Genomic DNA, 18,339 nt, shown 5'->3' with positions numbered 1-18,339 from the left:
CGAAATTCTAGATGTAGCGATAATTTCAAATATCTTGTTAATTCTGACATCTAGTGGCCAATTTTAGAAATGCAAAAAATAATCTAGCAATTATTTGGTCTGTTAAACTTTAAATTATTCTTTCTCAATATGTTCTGGCTATTGCTTAAAAATATGCGCCAGCATAGTGATTGATCTCGCTTCTTTTAGTTTCCTGGGGATCACAATAGCCACATTCTCATCTACAGAAGCATCGGTGGTATTGGAACTGGTATTTCCTCCCCTTGTAATTTTCAGAGGAAGACGTCTTCTGGTCCTAAATGAAGGATTCGGAAATTTGAAGCTTGAATTGGGGCTAGAGGGAAACTATCAGCAAATACTTTCCCTCTTTCATTGAATTTTAAAGGGAACCTTTCATGATGATAATGGGATCTGATCTGTAGGCAGGATGCCATAGAGCAGGAAGAGCTGATCAGATTTAGATACATTTTTATGAGAAATGTTTCAGTCAATCTTGCATTTTATTCACTGAAATCCCTGCAGTTTTATGTATAGGAGTCCAGTGTGCGTCCTAATCTATGATTGACAGTCTTTCCTGTATGACTGTGTATGCAGAAATGCCGTCAATCACTAGTAGGACAGCCCACTGGACTTATATACATACAAACACCAGGGATTTCAATGAATAAAAAAGAAACTATACTGAATTTATATATCATTCTGCTCAGCTTCTCCTTCTATACCGTGCTGGCCACAGATCAGACCACAAAATGTGACAGGTCTCCTTTAACTTAGGCTAAGGCCACATGGTGACTTTGCTTAAAGACCAGAAAATCCCTCTGCTACATCACAGCATAGTGAAAGTAAAAGTGGTTGTGTTGCAGCCCACAAGATGCCAGGATCCAACATGTTGTAGCACTGGACATGTACTCCCAGCCCTGATCAAATGGTTTTGTCCAGGTCAATTTTCCTGGGGTCCAGTGAAAGAGACAGAGACATTATAGTCTATGGTCCCATTGGCGCATACGTCCGAATCTGAATTTGTGAGGGGTGGTTCGGAGGTAAGCCCTAACGGGGCTGGAACGCAATGGGAAAGCGCCCTAATAAGTCTATCCTCATACACTATAATAAGTCCCAGTAGGTCTTAAAGGCTATTGCCAAGTTTACACCCCGCCGATCATGAGAAAGCACCTCCCCTCCATTCATTATCTGGGACCCATAGAGAATGGATGTGCACATACTCGACCTCTGCTCCATTCAGATGGGGCTCTACAGATGCCCGTTCTTAGGATCGGTGAGGGTTCCAATGGTCGGATCCCTAGCAATCATGAAATTAGACCCTATTCTACGGATAAGGGATAAGGTCAAAACTTTACACAAACCCTTTATATATGCCAGAAGGTCTCCATTATCAGCTAATGTTGTGTGTTCATATTCTTTGCTCACCTCTTAATTCTAGTTCCACAATGCCACTTTCATCTTCAAGTCCATCGATGACCTCACACTTGTACTTTCCATAATCCTCCAGACGTAGATCAGTGATAACCAGGGACACCTCATTAGGCTTCTTTTGATGTAAATGTACTCGACCTTTATATTCTCCAAAACTGCGATGCCTTAAACCAATGGCCACCAGCACATCCTTCTCCTTGGTGTTGTCCTTGTGCAGCTTGGCCCACTTGATGCGGAGTCTTCTTGGAGACTGTAGGTCTGGTTCATAGTGGTATGTACATGGCAGTGTGATGTTACCTCCTCGGTAGGCGAAGAGGGCATCTTCCAGAGTGTTAACCACAAGTTTCACACCATTGAACTGAATAACTGTAACACAAAGCAACATGAAGAGAATTTACAGAGCTGAGATCACGATGGGAGGAATTTAGCAATGGCTGTGCATCACTTTTATGGCATAGAAATGTTGTTATATTTTGTGACTTTTTAGCACTTTAAAACAACGTTCTACTCCACCAGGACATTAAGGCCATGTTCACATGTTTAGTATTTGGTTAGTATTTTACATCAGTATTTGTAAGTCAAACCAGGAGTGGGTGATAAATACAGAAGTGGTGACGTGTTACTATTATACCTTTTCTCTGATTGTTCCACTCCTGGTTTTGGCTTATAAATACTGATGTAAAAAACTCACTAAATAGTGTGAACGTGGCCTAAAGGACTGTGGATTTTATTTCCTGTTCTTCATTCTACAGTGATCAGCGTTCATGTCTCCCTCTCCACACTAATCAATAACTACAGCTAAGTAGAACCCTATAAACCAAGCTCCATAGCAGCTGCGTTTCCGGATACCACGGCCTCATACCTGGATACTATTGTGCTAAACAGATAATGTGACATGCATAACTAAGGAAGAACTTCTAAAGAAGCAACCTGGAGCCGTGTTACCAAATTAACATGATTTTTATTTCTATTATTTATAAAATATAATCAAATGAACTAAAACTTACATTACCAATGCACAAAATGCTTCACTTATTCCCGAAGAACATTGCTGCTACGTACATTCCCAGAAGTGCCTAAAACACTCGGCACAATTTCACTGATTGCTATTCTGATCAGTGACCACTAGAGGGAGCCAATTTGTAACTTTAACAACCACTAAGTTTACAGAATCGGAGCACTTCTAGCATTTCACTGAAATCTAGAGGAGAATGTGCAAATGTTTAGGATTCACAACAAAGTATTTATAAAGCTTTACAATTGAAGTGTGAATCTAGGAAAGTTGGATGTGGGCAATTTGTGTGGCAGATTCCACAAACTCAAGAAATGAGGGTCATCAGTGGATAATGATTTTGTGTTAGACTTGTGGAGTCTAACCAGTCACCATAGCTTACTTGTCAGCTATTCTTAGTGAAGATAAGTAGTAAATTATCAAATATAACAATGGGTATATCGAAGATATTGGGAGTTAACTACTATCATATCTGATTCTTTTTTTGAGGAATTCTTTTAAAACATGTTCTAACTCCACGTCTGTGAACCGCTACACAAAGTATGTCTTATATTATCATTTTTATTTCTGTAGCACTCTGGCCAGGATTTGCACCAGCTGTCTCCAACTAAGGAACAAGGCCAGGAAGCAAAACTAAGGCCAGTCCTAGCAGCGTGTCTGATCCTCATCCCAACCAATCACACGACCACACCAATCTCCATCACCGATCACACCAATCTCCATCACCAATCACACAACGACACCAATCTCCATTACCGATCACACGACCACACCAATCTCCATCACCGACCACACCAATCTCCATCACCGATCACACGACCACACCAATCTCCATCACCGACCACACCAATCTCCATCACCGATCACACGACCACACCAATCTCCATCACCGATCACACCAATCTCCATCACCAATCACACAACGACACCAATCTCCATTACCGATCACACGACCACTCCAATCTCCATCACCGACCACACCAATCTCCATCACCGATCACACGACCACACCAATCTCCATCACCGACCACACCAATCTCCATCACCGACCACACCAATCTCCCTCACCGATCACACGACCACACCAATCTCCATCACTGATCACACGACCACACCAATCTCCATCACCGATCACACGACCACACCAATCTCCATCATCAATCACACGACCACACCAATCTCCATCACCGACAACACCAATCTCCATCACCGATCACACGACCACACTAATCTCCATCACCGACCACACCAATCTCCATCACCGATCACACGACCACACCAATCTCCATCACCGATCACACGACCACACCAATCTCCATCACCGATCACACCAATATCCATCACCGATCACACAAACACACCAATCTCCATCATCAATCACACGACCACACCAATCTCCATCACCAATCACATGACCACACTAATCTCCATCACACATATCACACCAATCTCCATCACCGATCACACGACCACCCCAATCTCCATCACCAATCACACAACCACACCAATCTCCATCACCAATCACACGACCACACCAATCTCCATCACCGATCACACCAATCTCCATCACCAATCACACAACGACACCAATCTCCATTACCGATCACACGACCACACCAATCTCCATCACCGACCACACCAATCTCCATCACCGATCACACGACCACACCAATCTCCATCACCGACCACACCAATCTCCATCACCGACCACACCAATTTCCCTCACCGATCACACGACCACACCAATCTCCATCACCGAACACACCAATCTCCATCACCGATCACACGACCACACCAATCTCCATCATCAATCACACGACCACACCAATCTCCATCATCAATCACACGACCACACCAATCTCCATCATCAATCACACGACCACACCAATCTCCATCACCGACCACACCAATCTCCATCACCGATCACACGACCACACCAATCTCCATCATCAATCACACGACCACACCAATCTCCATCATCAATCACACGACCACACCAATCTCCATCATCAATCACACGACCACACCAATCTCCATCACCGACCACACCAATCTCCATCACCGATCACACGACCACACCAATCTCCATCACCGACCACACCAATCTCCATCACGATCACACGACCACACCAATCTCCATCACCGATCACACCACCACACCAATATCCATCACCGATCACACAAACACACCAATCTCCATCATCAATCACACGACCACACCAATCTCCATCACCAATCACATGACCACACTAATCTCCATCACAGATCACACCAATCTCCATCACCGATCACACGAACACACCAATCTCCATCACCAATCACACAACCACACCAATCTCCATCACCAATCACACGACCACACCAATCTCCATCACCGATCACACAACCACACCAATCTCCATCATCGATCACAGAACCACACCAATTTCCAACACTGATCACACAAACACATCAATCCCCATCACCAATCACACAACCACACCAATCACCATCACTGATCACACCAATCTCCATCACCGATCACACGACCACACCAATCTCATCACCAATCTCACAACCACACCAATCTCCATCACCAATCACACGATCACACCAATCTCCATCACCGATCACACCAATCTCCATCACCGATCACACGACCACACCAATCTCCATCACCAATCACATAACCACACCAATCTCCATCACCAATCACATGACCACACCAATCTCCATCACCGATCACACAACCACACCAATCTCCATCATCGATCACAGAACCACACCAATCTCCATCACCGACCACACCAATCCCCATCACCAATCACACGACCACACTAATCTCCATCACCAATCACACAACCACACCAATCTCCATCACCAATCACACAACCACACCAATCTCCATCACCAATCACACAACCACACCAATCCCCATCACCGATCACACGACCACACCAATCTCCATCACCGATCACACCAATCTCCATCACCAATCACACAACGACACCAATCTCCATTACCGATCACACGACCACACCAATCTCCATCACCGACCACACCAATCTCCATCACCGATCACACGACCACACCAATCTCCATCACCGACCACACCAATTTCCCTCACCGATCACACGACCACACCAATCTCCATCACCGAACACACCAATCTCCATCACCGATCACACGACCACACCAATCTCCATCATCAATCACACGACCACACCAATCTCCATCATCAATCACACGACCACACCAATCTCCATCATCAATCACACGACCACACCAATCTCCATCACCGACCACACCAATCTCCATCACCGATCACACGACCACACCAATCTCCATCATCAATCACACGACCACACCAATCTCCATCATCAATCACACGACCACACCAATCTCCATCATCAATCACACGACCACACCAATCTCCATCACCGACCACACCAATCTCCATCACCGATCACACGACCACACCAATCTCCATCACCGACCACACCAATCTCCATCACGATCACACGACCACACCAATCTCCATCACCGATCACACCACCACACCAATATCCATCACCGATCACACAAACACACCAATCTCCATCATCAATCACACGACCACACCAATCTCCATCACCAATCACATGATCACACTAATCTCCATCACAGATCACACCAATCTCCATCACCGATCACATTAACACACCAATCTCCATCACCAATCACACAACCACACCAATCTCCATCACCAATCACACGACCACACCAATCTCCATCACCGATCACACAACCACACCAATCTCCATCATCGATCACAGAACCACACCAATTTCCAACACTGATCACACAAACACATCAATCCCCATCACCAATCACACAACCACACCAATCACCATCACTGATCACACCAATCTCCATCACCGATCACACGACCACACCAATCTCATCACCAATCTCACAACCACACCAATCTCCATCACCAATCACACGATCACACCAATCTCCATCACCGATCACACCAATCTCCATCACCGATCACACGACCACACCAATCTCCATCACCAATCACATAACCACACCAATCTCCATCACCAATCACATGACCACACCAATCTCCATCACCGATCACACAACCACACCAATCTCCATCATCGATCACAGAACCACACCAATCTCCATCACCGACCACACCAATCCCCATCACCAATCACACGACCACACTAATCTCCATCACCAATCACACAACCACACCAATCTCCATCACCAATCACACAACCACACCAATCTCCATCACCAATCACACAACCACACCAATCCCCATCACCGATCACACGACCACACCAATCTCCATCACCGATCACACGACCACACTAATCTCCATCACCGATCACACGACCACACCAATCTCAATCACCGATCACACAACCACACCAATCTCCATCACCGATCACACAACCACACCAATCTCCATCACCGATTACATGACCACACCAATCTCTATCACCGATCACACGACCACACCAATCTCCATCACCAATTACATGACCACACCAATCTCTATCACCGATCACACGACCACACCAATCTCCATCACCGATCACACAACCACACCAATGTATATCACCAATCACACGACCACACCAATCACCAGACAAAGCAATAGCGGAGACCTTGCTGCTTCTTGTCGTCAGTACCATCTCACAACATGTTAATTATTTCAATCAGATCCTTTGTATGATCACCATCAGAAAACTTACAGTAATACATAACTGTATAAATAGAAATCCCATAATATAGGAAGAACTCCCTGTATATGTGGAAGGTATAGAATAGTGCAATAATATCATAGAAAGCACGGGATATTCGGATTCCAGTTTTCTTCTAGTCTTTCATAAGACAACAAGCTGGCAAAGAAGCCGGAACAGACAGTCACAAAGTAGCTTTATTTACTGACAGAAGAGCAATTAAGGCCACGGTCCCACTATCAGTATTTGGTCAGTATTCTGTCAGTATTTTTTCTCAGGAGTGGGAGCCAAAACCAGGTGAAGAACAATCAGAGAAAAGGTATAATAGAAACAAGTCACCAATTCAGCATTTATCACCCACTCCTGGTTTTGGCTCCCACTCCTGAGAAAAAATACTGACCGAATACTGACCAAAAACTGATAGTGGGGCCGTGGCCTAAGGCTGCATTTCCAGTCTTATAGTTCCAGCAAAGTGGATGGGATTTATAGAAATCTCATGATGCCCTCATGGGCTATTTTTACGCAATGTAAGCTGACCAGCGGAGAGTGTTTAAAATTCGTAACGTGTCAATTTCTTTTGTGGGCGTTCTGAGATTTGTTTCCCCAAAGAATTGCATTAGATGCAGAAAATCCACAGGCAAAAATCGCACATGCATTTCCGCACAAGACTGTATCAATAAAGTTTAGTCAGAGTCAAATACCAAGAAGTTAGGAAATATATCAAAAACTAAGCAGCTTTACTTAAAAAAGGTGATACAAAAATAGACAAATCCTGCAGCATCAAAAACGCGATAAAAACGCACTGAGACTCGATGAAAAAATGCACGTAATCTAAATGAATAAGTGCAAAAATGCTGCAAAACCTCACCAAATACTCATTGTGGGAAAGTACCGTTAAGCATATAAGTCTTCCAAGCTACAATAATAGGAGAAAGTAGTAATTCTGAACAAGAGAGAGACTCATATTCTTAGAATCAATAATATTTTGGTGGGAGTCCAACTCCCAGCTCCTCCTCCAACCAGCTGAGTCATCATGGGACCCCACCATGCTTCATTATTTACCTAGCGCAGAACCATATGGTTGTGGCTGGTCTTGGTATTACAGCTTAGTCCTGTTCACTTGGCTGTCGTTAGCTGCAGTACCAAGCACAGCCACCAACAAATGCATGGTGCTGGAGCGCAGCAAACTCTTCACTGTTTACATAGTTCCATATAGGGGGTATAAACTAGTACTACAGCTCTCTGCACCTCAGTAATATTAAAGGGAATCTGTCAGCGGGTTTTTGTTATGTCATCTAAGAGCACCATGATGTAGGGTCAGAGACCCTGATTCCAGTGATGTATTACTTACTGGCCTGTGTTTCGCTGTTTGAATACAATCATTATTTTATCAGCAGGAGATTATCACTACAGGACAAGCTGCCTCATGCCTCCTAGTCCAACAATGCCCCCATAACTGATTAGCGGCTTTCTGTCACTACACAAAGTACACAGAAAGCTGCGAATAAATGGTGGGGGTGGAGTTTTGTACAGCTCAACATCTCCGCTCTGCTCAATCTACAGCAGAGAAAACTGTGATTTTATCATGACTGCTGCACCCAGTAAACTAAGCGAAACATGACTGGAATCAGGGTCTCTGTCCCTACAATAACGCTGCAGTCAGATTACATAGTAAAAACCGGCTGACATATTCCCATTAAGTGAATATGAAGTGAGTTGCATTATCAATCATACCTACATTAATATGGCACAGTGTTCTTGAAAGCTCTCTGTTTCTCTCTCCATGCTCTCAGTGATACTGTTAGACAAATATTCAAATAGCACATCATATATAACCATGGCTGGGAACCATAAGAACCAATGATTTCCCCCACATTAATAAAGAAAATCACGAGGAGGTGGAGTACTGCCAAATACTATATACAAAAGAACGGACCATGGAGTAGCCATAAACCACCAGGTAAGATAAAAACAGACACATTTTATTGATAGAATTACATTAAAAAATACATCATATATAGGAATGAGGTCTAATACAGGAGGAATGATGAGGGACATCTGTCGATATAATATATATCCCATGGGAAAAGGAACAATAAGGTACAATAGGTTGGTACAAATAAATACAGTATACAAAATATGTTCTACACTGTAAGATAGTAACCAACCATATAGTTATGACCAATCCTATATTGTCTCAGCATGACCTGTCAAGTCAATTTGATCCAACCAAGAAAATATATAGATAGAAGAGGAGACATATAATATGACTCGGACACTGCCCATAAAAATGCCCAAATGTAAAAAGGGAAAAGGTAAAGGCAGTGATCTATTGAGACTTACCCATGTGCGCAAAAGCAGGTGTGCCCCATGCTGCCCCGATGCGCGTTTCACCAATGTTTTTTCAAGGGGAGGTGCTCCCCTTGAAACAGGCAAAATGAGCAATTTTAAGTACACAGTGCTATATAATATGATGACTGCAATGTACTAAGAGGATAAAAACTTTGATGGGAGGGGTGCGTCTTTAATTATTATATTGAATTAATTAGTAATTTCGAACATACTTTGTGATTTAGCGTATTTAGAGAACTGTTTGATGTTGGTGAATGGAAACAAATTACAAGAGACTGAAAACGATTCTGTATAACGTTTGACAGCTTTGTTTTATTACAGTATGTTATATTGTGAAGGTTAGAGCTACACGTCCAGGGCATCAGCATGATTTTAGCTGCTGTGTGCCGATTACCTGACATTTGTCATATGATTGGAAGAAGAGTTGGCCATGATATGCCTACAGTAACGGTCTACTCTTTATACCTATGATTCTTTCCTGTAAAATCTGCATTGGCGACAAGCAAGTTTTTAGAGGTGTGATTTTCCCGATCTATAAGGTAAGTAGTTGCCCCCGTTATAGTTTCGAGAACCTGTACACTCGTCTACATTTATATCATATATGCTTTAGACTAATGCTACAAAAACTTAAACCTGAACAAAGCGTACAGTATATCCATTCTAGAAATCAGGGACTGAGATGTGCCCCAAATATCACGGCAGAGGTCAATGTGCACCATTCTGGTGATAAATAGCCCTTGTTCATCATTATCCTCTTTTCAGTGTTTCCTGGGTTATTTCTGACTATAATGAGTGTTAGAAAATGCTGTCATTGCTGAGTGGCATCTTGACATATCGCCATCATTGTAAGAAGGCTCAGCCATCGCTGCAGTCTATAAAGTATACTTCACACGGGCTCATTACCTGGCCCATCACAGGTCTGATTCTCAGGAACTGGCACAGTATAAGTCATGATTAGAAGGAGCAGCGGCAGCACTCCTTGTAAGTGGCTGGACTTAATCCAAGAATTTCCTGCTGAAGGGAGGTGAACATCTTACTTTTAACTACAGAGAATCAATGCAAACAGGGACCATGTAATAATTCACCAGAGGGGCATTTACTCTGCTTGTCTGCAGCTGTTTATGACACAATGAAGGTGATACAGACACTGGGCGTATTGTGCCATCAAGATGCTCGTTAGCATGTTACCGATAGGATACCGAAGCTCATCAGTTCCAAGGATGTCCACCCATTTCTTCTGATACATGTTGGCACCAATGACATGGCAAAGAAGGACCTACCGACAATCTGCAAGGACTTTGAAGCATTGGGGAAGAAAGTAAAAGAACTGGATGCGCAGGTAGCTTTTTCTTCTATCCTTCCAGTAGACGGGCATGGCGTCAGGAGATGGAACAGGATCCTTGAGGTGAACAACTGGCTGAGACGATGGTGCAGACAACAAGGATTTGGATTCCTGGACCACGGTGTGAATTACCTCTATGACGGACTCCTTGCCAGAGACGGACTACACCTCAACAAACCCGGGAAACACACATTTGCCAGGAGACTCGCAATACTCATCAGGAGGGCGTTAAACTAGAAGAAGAGGGGATGGGAAGAAAAACGCCGGACACGAACATGAAACCAGAGAACATATTAATGAAAGATATGAAGTGCGACAAAGAAGGTCCAAGACAAGATACTTGGAAGAAAGGTAAGAAAATTTCTAATACAATCCACAGGGAGAAGATTGGAACAAAACAAAATCGTGTAAACTGCGTGCTAGCAAATGCCAGGAGCCTGACAAACAAGATGGATGAACTGGAAGCAGAAATATCTACAGGTAACTATGACATAGTGGGAATAACCGAGACATGGTTAGATGAAAGCTATGACTGGGCAGTTAACTTACAGGGGTACAGTCTGTTTAGAAGGGATCGAAGAAGTCGGAAAGGGGGTGGAGTCTGTCTATATGTAAAGACGTGTCTAAAGCCTACAATACGGGAGGATGTATGGGAGGGAAATGAGGAGGTCGAGTCCTTATGGGTGGAGATACATGGGGCAAAAAACAATAATAAAATTATCATAGGAGTCTGTTATAAACCACCAAATATAGCAGAAGCCACGGAAAGTCTATTAATGAGACAAATAGACGAAGTAGCAAAAAATAACGAGGTGATTATTATGGGGGACTTCAACTACCCCGATATAGACTGGGAAACCGAAAGCTGTAGATCTCAGAAAGGAAACAGGTTTCTGTCAATTATCAAAGACAATTATTTGTCACAACTTGTGCAGGAACCAACTAGAGGGACGGCCCTTTTAGACTTAATATTAACTAACAGGCCAGACAGAATAACTGAGGTGCAGGTCGGGGGGCACCTGGGAAATAGTGACCACAACATTATACAATTCCACATGTGCTTCAGTAGGGTGCCCAGCAAGGGAGTCACAAAAACACTGAACTTCAGGAGGGCAAAGTTTGATCAGCTAAGAGATGCCCTTCACCTTATAGACTGGGATAGTATCTTCAGTAATAGGAGCACGGATAGAAAATGGGAAATTTTCAAAACAGTCCTACATAGTCACTGTAGAAGGTACATACCTTATGGGAATAAAAGGGCTAGGAATAGGAGGAAGCCAATGTGGCTAAATAAGGAAGTCAAGAGGGCAATGAAAAACAAAAAAAGGGCTTTCGGTAAACTTAAACAAGAAGGCAGCGAGGAAGCGCTAATATCTTATAGGGAAAAAAACAAAATCTGTAAGAAACAAATAAGAATAGCAAAAGAGGAGACAGAGAGACTAATTGCCAAGGAAAGTAAAACGAATCCCAAACTGTTCTTTAACTATATAAACAGTAAAAGGATTAAAACTGATGGCGTTGGCCCATTGAAAAATAACCTGGGTAAAATCATAGAGGGCGATGAGGGTAAAGCAAACCTACTCAATAGCTTCTTCTCCACTGTTTTCACAAAAGAAAACAATTTATCGGAGGAAATGCAGAGTGATAAAGTAAACCCTCCGCTAAATATCACCCACCTAACCCAGGAGGAAGTTCAGAAACGCCTAAATAATATCAAAATAGACAAGTCACCAGGCCCAGATGACATACACCCCCGGGTACTAAAAGAATTAAGTAATGTGATAGACAGACCGCTGTATCTTATATTCAAGCACTCTTTATGGACAGGGACTGTCCCACTAGACTGGCGCCAAGCAAATGTGGTACCAATATTCAAAAAGGGGTCTAAAAGTGACCCTGGGAACTATAGACCAGTAAGCTTAACGTCTGTTGTGGGTAAATTGTTTGAAGGATTTCTTAGAGATGCTATTGTAGAATATCTTAATGATAATAACTGTCTAACTCCATATCAACATGGATTCATGAGGGATCGCTCCTGCCAAACAAACCTGATCGCCTTCTACGAGGAGGTGAGCTCACAGCTGGACCGGGGAGAGTCAGTGGATGTTGTATACCTTGACTTCTCCAAAGCGTTTGATACCGTACCACACAAAAGGTTGGTATATAAAATGAGAATGCTTGGTCTGGGGGATAATGTGTGCAAGTGGGTAAATAGCTGGCTGAGTGATAGAAAGCAGAGGGTGGTTATCAATGGAGTAAGCTCAGGGTGTGTCAGGGTTACTAGCGGGGTGCCTCAAGGGTCTGTCTTGGGCCCTATATTATTTAATATATTTATTAATGATCTAGTGGAAGGGTTGCATAGTAAAATAGCAATATTTGCAGATGATACTAAACTTTGTAAAGTAGTTAATACAGATGAGGACAGGGCACAGCTACAGGAGGATTTAGATAAATTGGGGAGTTGGGCAAAAAAATGGCAAATGGGGTTCAATGCCGATAAATGTAAGCTCATGCACATGGGAAAGAAAAACAGCAGTCACCCATACATATTAAATGGGAAACCGTTGGGGAAATCTGACATGGAGAAGGACCTGGGCGTCTTGGTTAATAGCAAATTAAATTAGAGTGCCCAGTGTCAGGCAGCAGCTGTGAAGGCAAATAGAGTCATGGCATGCATCAGAAGAGGAATAGGGGCATATGATGAGAACATTGTTCTTCCTCTGTATAAAGCGCTGGTAAGGCCGCACTTAGAATATTGTGCACAGTTCTGGGCTCCGGTGCTCAGGAAAGACATATTGGAGCTAGAGAGGGTACAAAGGAGGGCGACTAAGGTAATAAAGGGAATGGAGGGACTAGAATACCCAGAGAGGTTGTCAAAATGAGGCCTATTTACATTGGAAAAGAGAAGGCTTAGGGGACACCTCATAAACATGTATAAATACATCAGGGGGCAGTACAGAGATCTCTCCCATGACCTGTTTATACCAAGGATGGTGACAAAGACGAGGGGGCACACTATGCGTCTGGAGGAAAGGAGGTTCCTGCACCAGCATAGAAGGGGATTCTTTACGGTCAGAGCCGTGAGACTCTGGAACTCTCTGGGAGAGGAAGTGGTGATGTCCAACTCACTTAAAGAGTTCAAGAGAGGCCTGGACGCCTTTCTTGAGAACAATAAAATTACATCTTATGCTTAGTTAATTAATCCAGGGATTTAATCTGACTGCCAGATTGGTGTCGGGAAGTGAATTTTTCCTCAATGATGTAAATTGGCCTATACCGCATGGGTTTTTGTTGCCTTCCCCTCGATCAACGCTGCGGAATAGCTGCAGTGCACAAGAAATAGGCTGAACTGGATGGACGCTTGTCTTTTTTCGGCCTTATAAACTATGTAACTATGTAACTATGTAGCTCTAAATACTTAGGACAAATATACACTGCTCAAAAAAATAAAGGGAACACTTAAACAACAGAATATAACTCCAAGTAAATCAAACTTCTGTGAAATCAAACTGTCCACTTAGGAAGCAACACTGATTGACAATCAATTTCACATGCTGTTGTGCAAATGGAATAGACAATAGATGGAAATTATTGCCATTTATCAAGACACCCTCAATAAAGGAGTGGTTCTGCAGGTGGGGACCACAGACCACATCTCAGTACAAATGCTTTCTGGCTGTTTTGCTCACTTTTGAATGTTGGTTGTGCTTTCACACTCGTGGTAGCATGAGACGGACTCTACAACCCACAGAAGTTGCTCAGGTAGTGCAGCTTATCCAGGATGGCACATCAATGCGAGCTGTGGCAAGAAGGTTTGCTGTGTCTGTCAGCGTAGTGTCCAGTGGCTGGAGGCGCTACCAGGAGACAGGCCAGTACACCAGGAAACGTGGAGGGGGCCGTAGGAGGGCAACAACCCAGCAGCAGGACCGCTACCTCCACCTTTGTGCAAGGAGGAACAGAAGGAGCACTGCCAGAGCCCTGCAAAATGACCTCCAGCAGGCCACAAATGTGCATGTGACACACCCCCTGGGCCGTGGGGTACCCGGAGCCGGGCCTGTAGATGCTGGGGGTTGTAGTCACCGTGGCGGTGACCCGGTCCGTGACCCAGGTGGTCAAACCAAGGGGAATTTATAGGTATAGGTGTTAATGTCCAACTACGCCACCTGTGGAGTGCGGTTAATGAGGCCGCAGCTGCGGAACAGTCCTCTGAAGCTGGTGGTTTGGCAGCGAGGGTGGTATAACTCCCCACAGGAAGAGTGTAGCTTCAGGGCAGTGTAGGTGGATGATGGTGGTTGTAGTGCAGGGAGTCAGTAAAGAACACAGAGTCCATGTGATGCAGTCCCAAGATCTTTACTCACAATTGTTGCAGTCCAGATTACAGGTACCAGAGCAATCTCCCCCGTCGTGCTGTGCGTACTCAATGAGGGGCTCAGTCCACCCCCAGATAGCTCCGGAGTACTTAGCAGGACCCCCTTCTGTGTGTCCTTTCTCTGGCCTTCTCCCTGCATCTCACACCCAGTGACACTTCTATCCAGCACCCTCGGGCCTTGGCGGGCGACGTGTGTTCTGTCCCCTGGGTCCTATGTGGCAACCTTCTTAGTGAGACTGGTGTGGACTTTGGCCTGAAGTACATGAAATACTGAAGCCTCCGGTATCTAGTTGAGCCTTGCTGTTTCTCTGCTAGTTGAGGGACCAGTTCCCCTTATCTGGCCTGACCCCTCTACCTCCTGGTAGCAGCGGGCGTACGGGTGGCCTTCTGCACGGCCCGTACCCCTAGGGTCCCTTCGGTTCCTGGAGCCTTCCTGCTCCCTCTCCTCTCTTCTCTCCTTCTCCCAGACTTGGGCCTCACTGGCTAGGCCAGCCTCTGGAGCAGAGCTCGTGCAGAGCCTCTGCTCCAATCACTTCTCCTCCTCTGACTGAACTCCGCTCTCAAGATGGTGTCCCTATTTTATACTCTCTCTGTCATGTGTTCCCAGGATCTACGTCCTCCACCCCATCCACTACATGGTTCCCCCTCTCTAGGTGGTTCCCCCCACTCCAGCCAGGGACCAGGGACTGTGCTCTCCCGTAGGAGCAATCTCGCCCTGTCCCCCGGAAATGTGGTGTAGTGAATGCAGGTGTTAGGGTCCTGAGCCATACTCCATCCTTACCTGAGGGTGAGATACCACACCATCTGGGTGAGATGCAGAACCTCTGTTGCGACTGAACCCTCAGGGGTGCCACACATGTGTCTGCACAAACGGTTAGAAACCGACTCCATGAGGGTGGTATGAGGGCCCGACGTCCACAGATGGGGGTTGTGCTCACAGCCCAACACCATGCAAGATGCTTGGCATTTGCCACAGAACACCAGGATTGGCAAAGTCGCCACTGGCACCTTGTGCTCTTCACAGATGAAAGCAGGTTCACACTGAGCACATGTGACAGACATGACAGAGTCTGGAGACGCCGTGGAGAGCGATCTGCTGCCTGCAACATCCTTCAGCATGACTGGTTTGGCAGTGGGTCAGTAATGGTGTGGGGTGGCATTTTTTTGGAGGGCCCCACAGCCCTCCATGTGCTCGCCAGTGGTAGCCTGACTGCCATTAGGTACCGAGATGAGATCCTCAGACCCCTTGTTTGACCATATGCTGGTGCGGTTGGCCCTGGGTTCCTCCTAATGCAGGACAATGCCAGACCTCATGTGGCTGGAGTGTGTCAGCAGTTCCTGCAAGATGAAGGCATTGAAGCTATGGACTGGCCCGCCCGTTCCCCAGACCTGAATCCGATTGAGCACATCTGGGACATCATGTCTCGCTCCATCCACCAACGTCACGTTGCACCACAGACTGTCCAGGAGTTGGCGGATGCTTTAGTCCAGGTCTGGGAGGAGATCCCACAGGAGACCATCTGTAACCTCATCAGGAGCATGCCCAGGCATTGTAGGGAGGTCATACAGGTACGTGGAGACCACACACAATACTGAGCCTCATTTTGACTTGTTTTAAGGACATTACATCAAAGTTGGATCAGCCTGTAGTGTGTTTTTCCACTTTAATTTTGGGGGTGACTCCAAATCCAGGCCTCCATTGGTTAATAAATTTGATTTTCATTGATGATTTTTGTGTGATTTTGTTGTCAGCACATTCAACTTTGTACAGAACAAAGTTTTCAATGAGAATATTTCATTCATTTAGATCTAGGATGTGTTATTTGAGTGTTCCCTTTATTTTTATGAGTAGTGTGCAATGTCGTATGCCAGCTGGTATTGAAATATTAATTTATGTGTAAATGGGTTGTGTATAGAAGGTCGCTCAAATGTAGGAAATTTAGTGTCATAAATCAATAGTAAACAAGAAAATAAGAAAGTTTGTAATATATCTTATCAGAGAAATCTGCTTCTTTCTCCTCCTGGACAGATCATTCATTCTCAAAATTCTCAAATTACAGGTAAAATCTGTCTCCAGTGAATACAGATTGTTATATTACAGAGATAGGAGATGACAGTTGGTGCTTATAAAGTTCTATGGAGAGGGGGGAGGACGAGGCAGACACAGACATTCTGCTACAAGGTCTCCTGAAATGACAGTTACACTTTAACAATCATTCTATGAAAAACAAATCAGAAAGCATCTAGTAAATCTGCATAACAGAAATAAGGTAGAAAACTCACACTCCTTTATTCATAAACACAAGGAAAAAAAATATTTGAGAACTAAATGGAGATGCAAACGTAATAAAAAAAACATGATTGAATCATATTGCTTTGATTAAAGCATTGCCATACACTTAAAGGGATTGTCCAGCCTTAGGCTACAAGTCTGCAGTTTACTTGTGAATCCTCACATCATACGCATGGCGCGCTGTGAAGATTCTCAGGTGCCAGGAGTGGGTAAGTATGAGATTTGCATACTTCCGCCCACATTCTGACTAGACGCTTGCATTGAGCGAGGTCACGCACGTCTAGTCGGCACGTGACTGCTTGTATGCAAATCGCATACTTGCAGTCACGCACCTGCCACCAGCATCAGAGAATCCTCACAGTGCACAGTGCACACAATGTGAGGATTCACAAGTCTGCAGTCATAAAGAGTGACTACAGATATGTAGTCTAAGGCCAGACAGTCCCTTCATATGGAATCTGTCATCAGTATTTCACCCCCAAACTATTTGTATGTGCATGTAGCTCTGTCAATGACAAGTTCAATAATTCCATTACCTAGGCAGTCCACTTCTCCATTCTTGAGAAATCAGTGTTTGAATTGATATGCAAATGAGACCGAAGACTGAAGCATCTGTCACTCCAGCTCTATTCCCAGCCCAGTGTCACCTTCTCCTACCTCACTGACAACCTATATGATGTGTGACTTCAGGCAAAGAAGTTGTTAAACAGAAGGAAGCGGTGCTGGAAGGGGAATAGAGCTGGAGTGACAGAAGCTTCCGATCTACCATAGTCCTTTAGCCTCATTTGCATATCAATTCAAATGCTGATTTCTCAGTAA

At 44.5% G+C, this 18,339-nt stretch overlaps 1 protein-coding gene across 1 annotated transcript in view; it reads right to left on the bottom strand.

The window, feature by feature from the left end:
* Positions 1–18,339, bottom strand: part of HAPLN3 (hyaluronan and proteoglycan link protein 3) — a 73,060-nt gene that overhangs the window by 12,834 nt on the left and 41,887 nt on the right. Inside the window, exon 3 of the mRNA XM_073653270.1 lies at positions 1,426–1,797. Within this exon, the coding sequence (XP_073509371.1) occupies positions 1,426–1,797 (372 nt within the window). The remainder of the gene's footprint in view (positions 1–1,425; positions 1,798–18,339) is intronic.

This window comes from Phyllobates terribilis, unplaced genomic scaffold, assembly GCF_046119375.1.
Source record: "Phyllobates terribilis strain yellow unplaced genomic scaffold, ASM4611937v1 Scaffold_11__3_contigs__length_659146591, whole genome shotgun sequence".
Classification (NCBI taxonomy): domain Eukaryota; kingdom Metazoa; phylum Chordata; class Amphibia; order Anura; family Dendrobatidae; genus Phyllobates; species Phyllobates terribilis.
The sequence above is the reverse complement of the archived record's forward strand: the minus strand, read 5'-3'. Positions and strand labels throughout refer to the sequence as shown.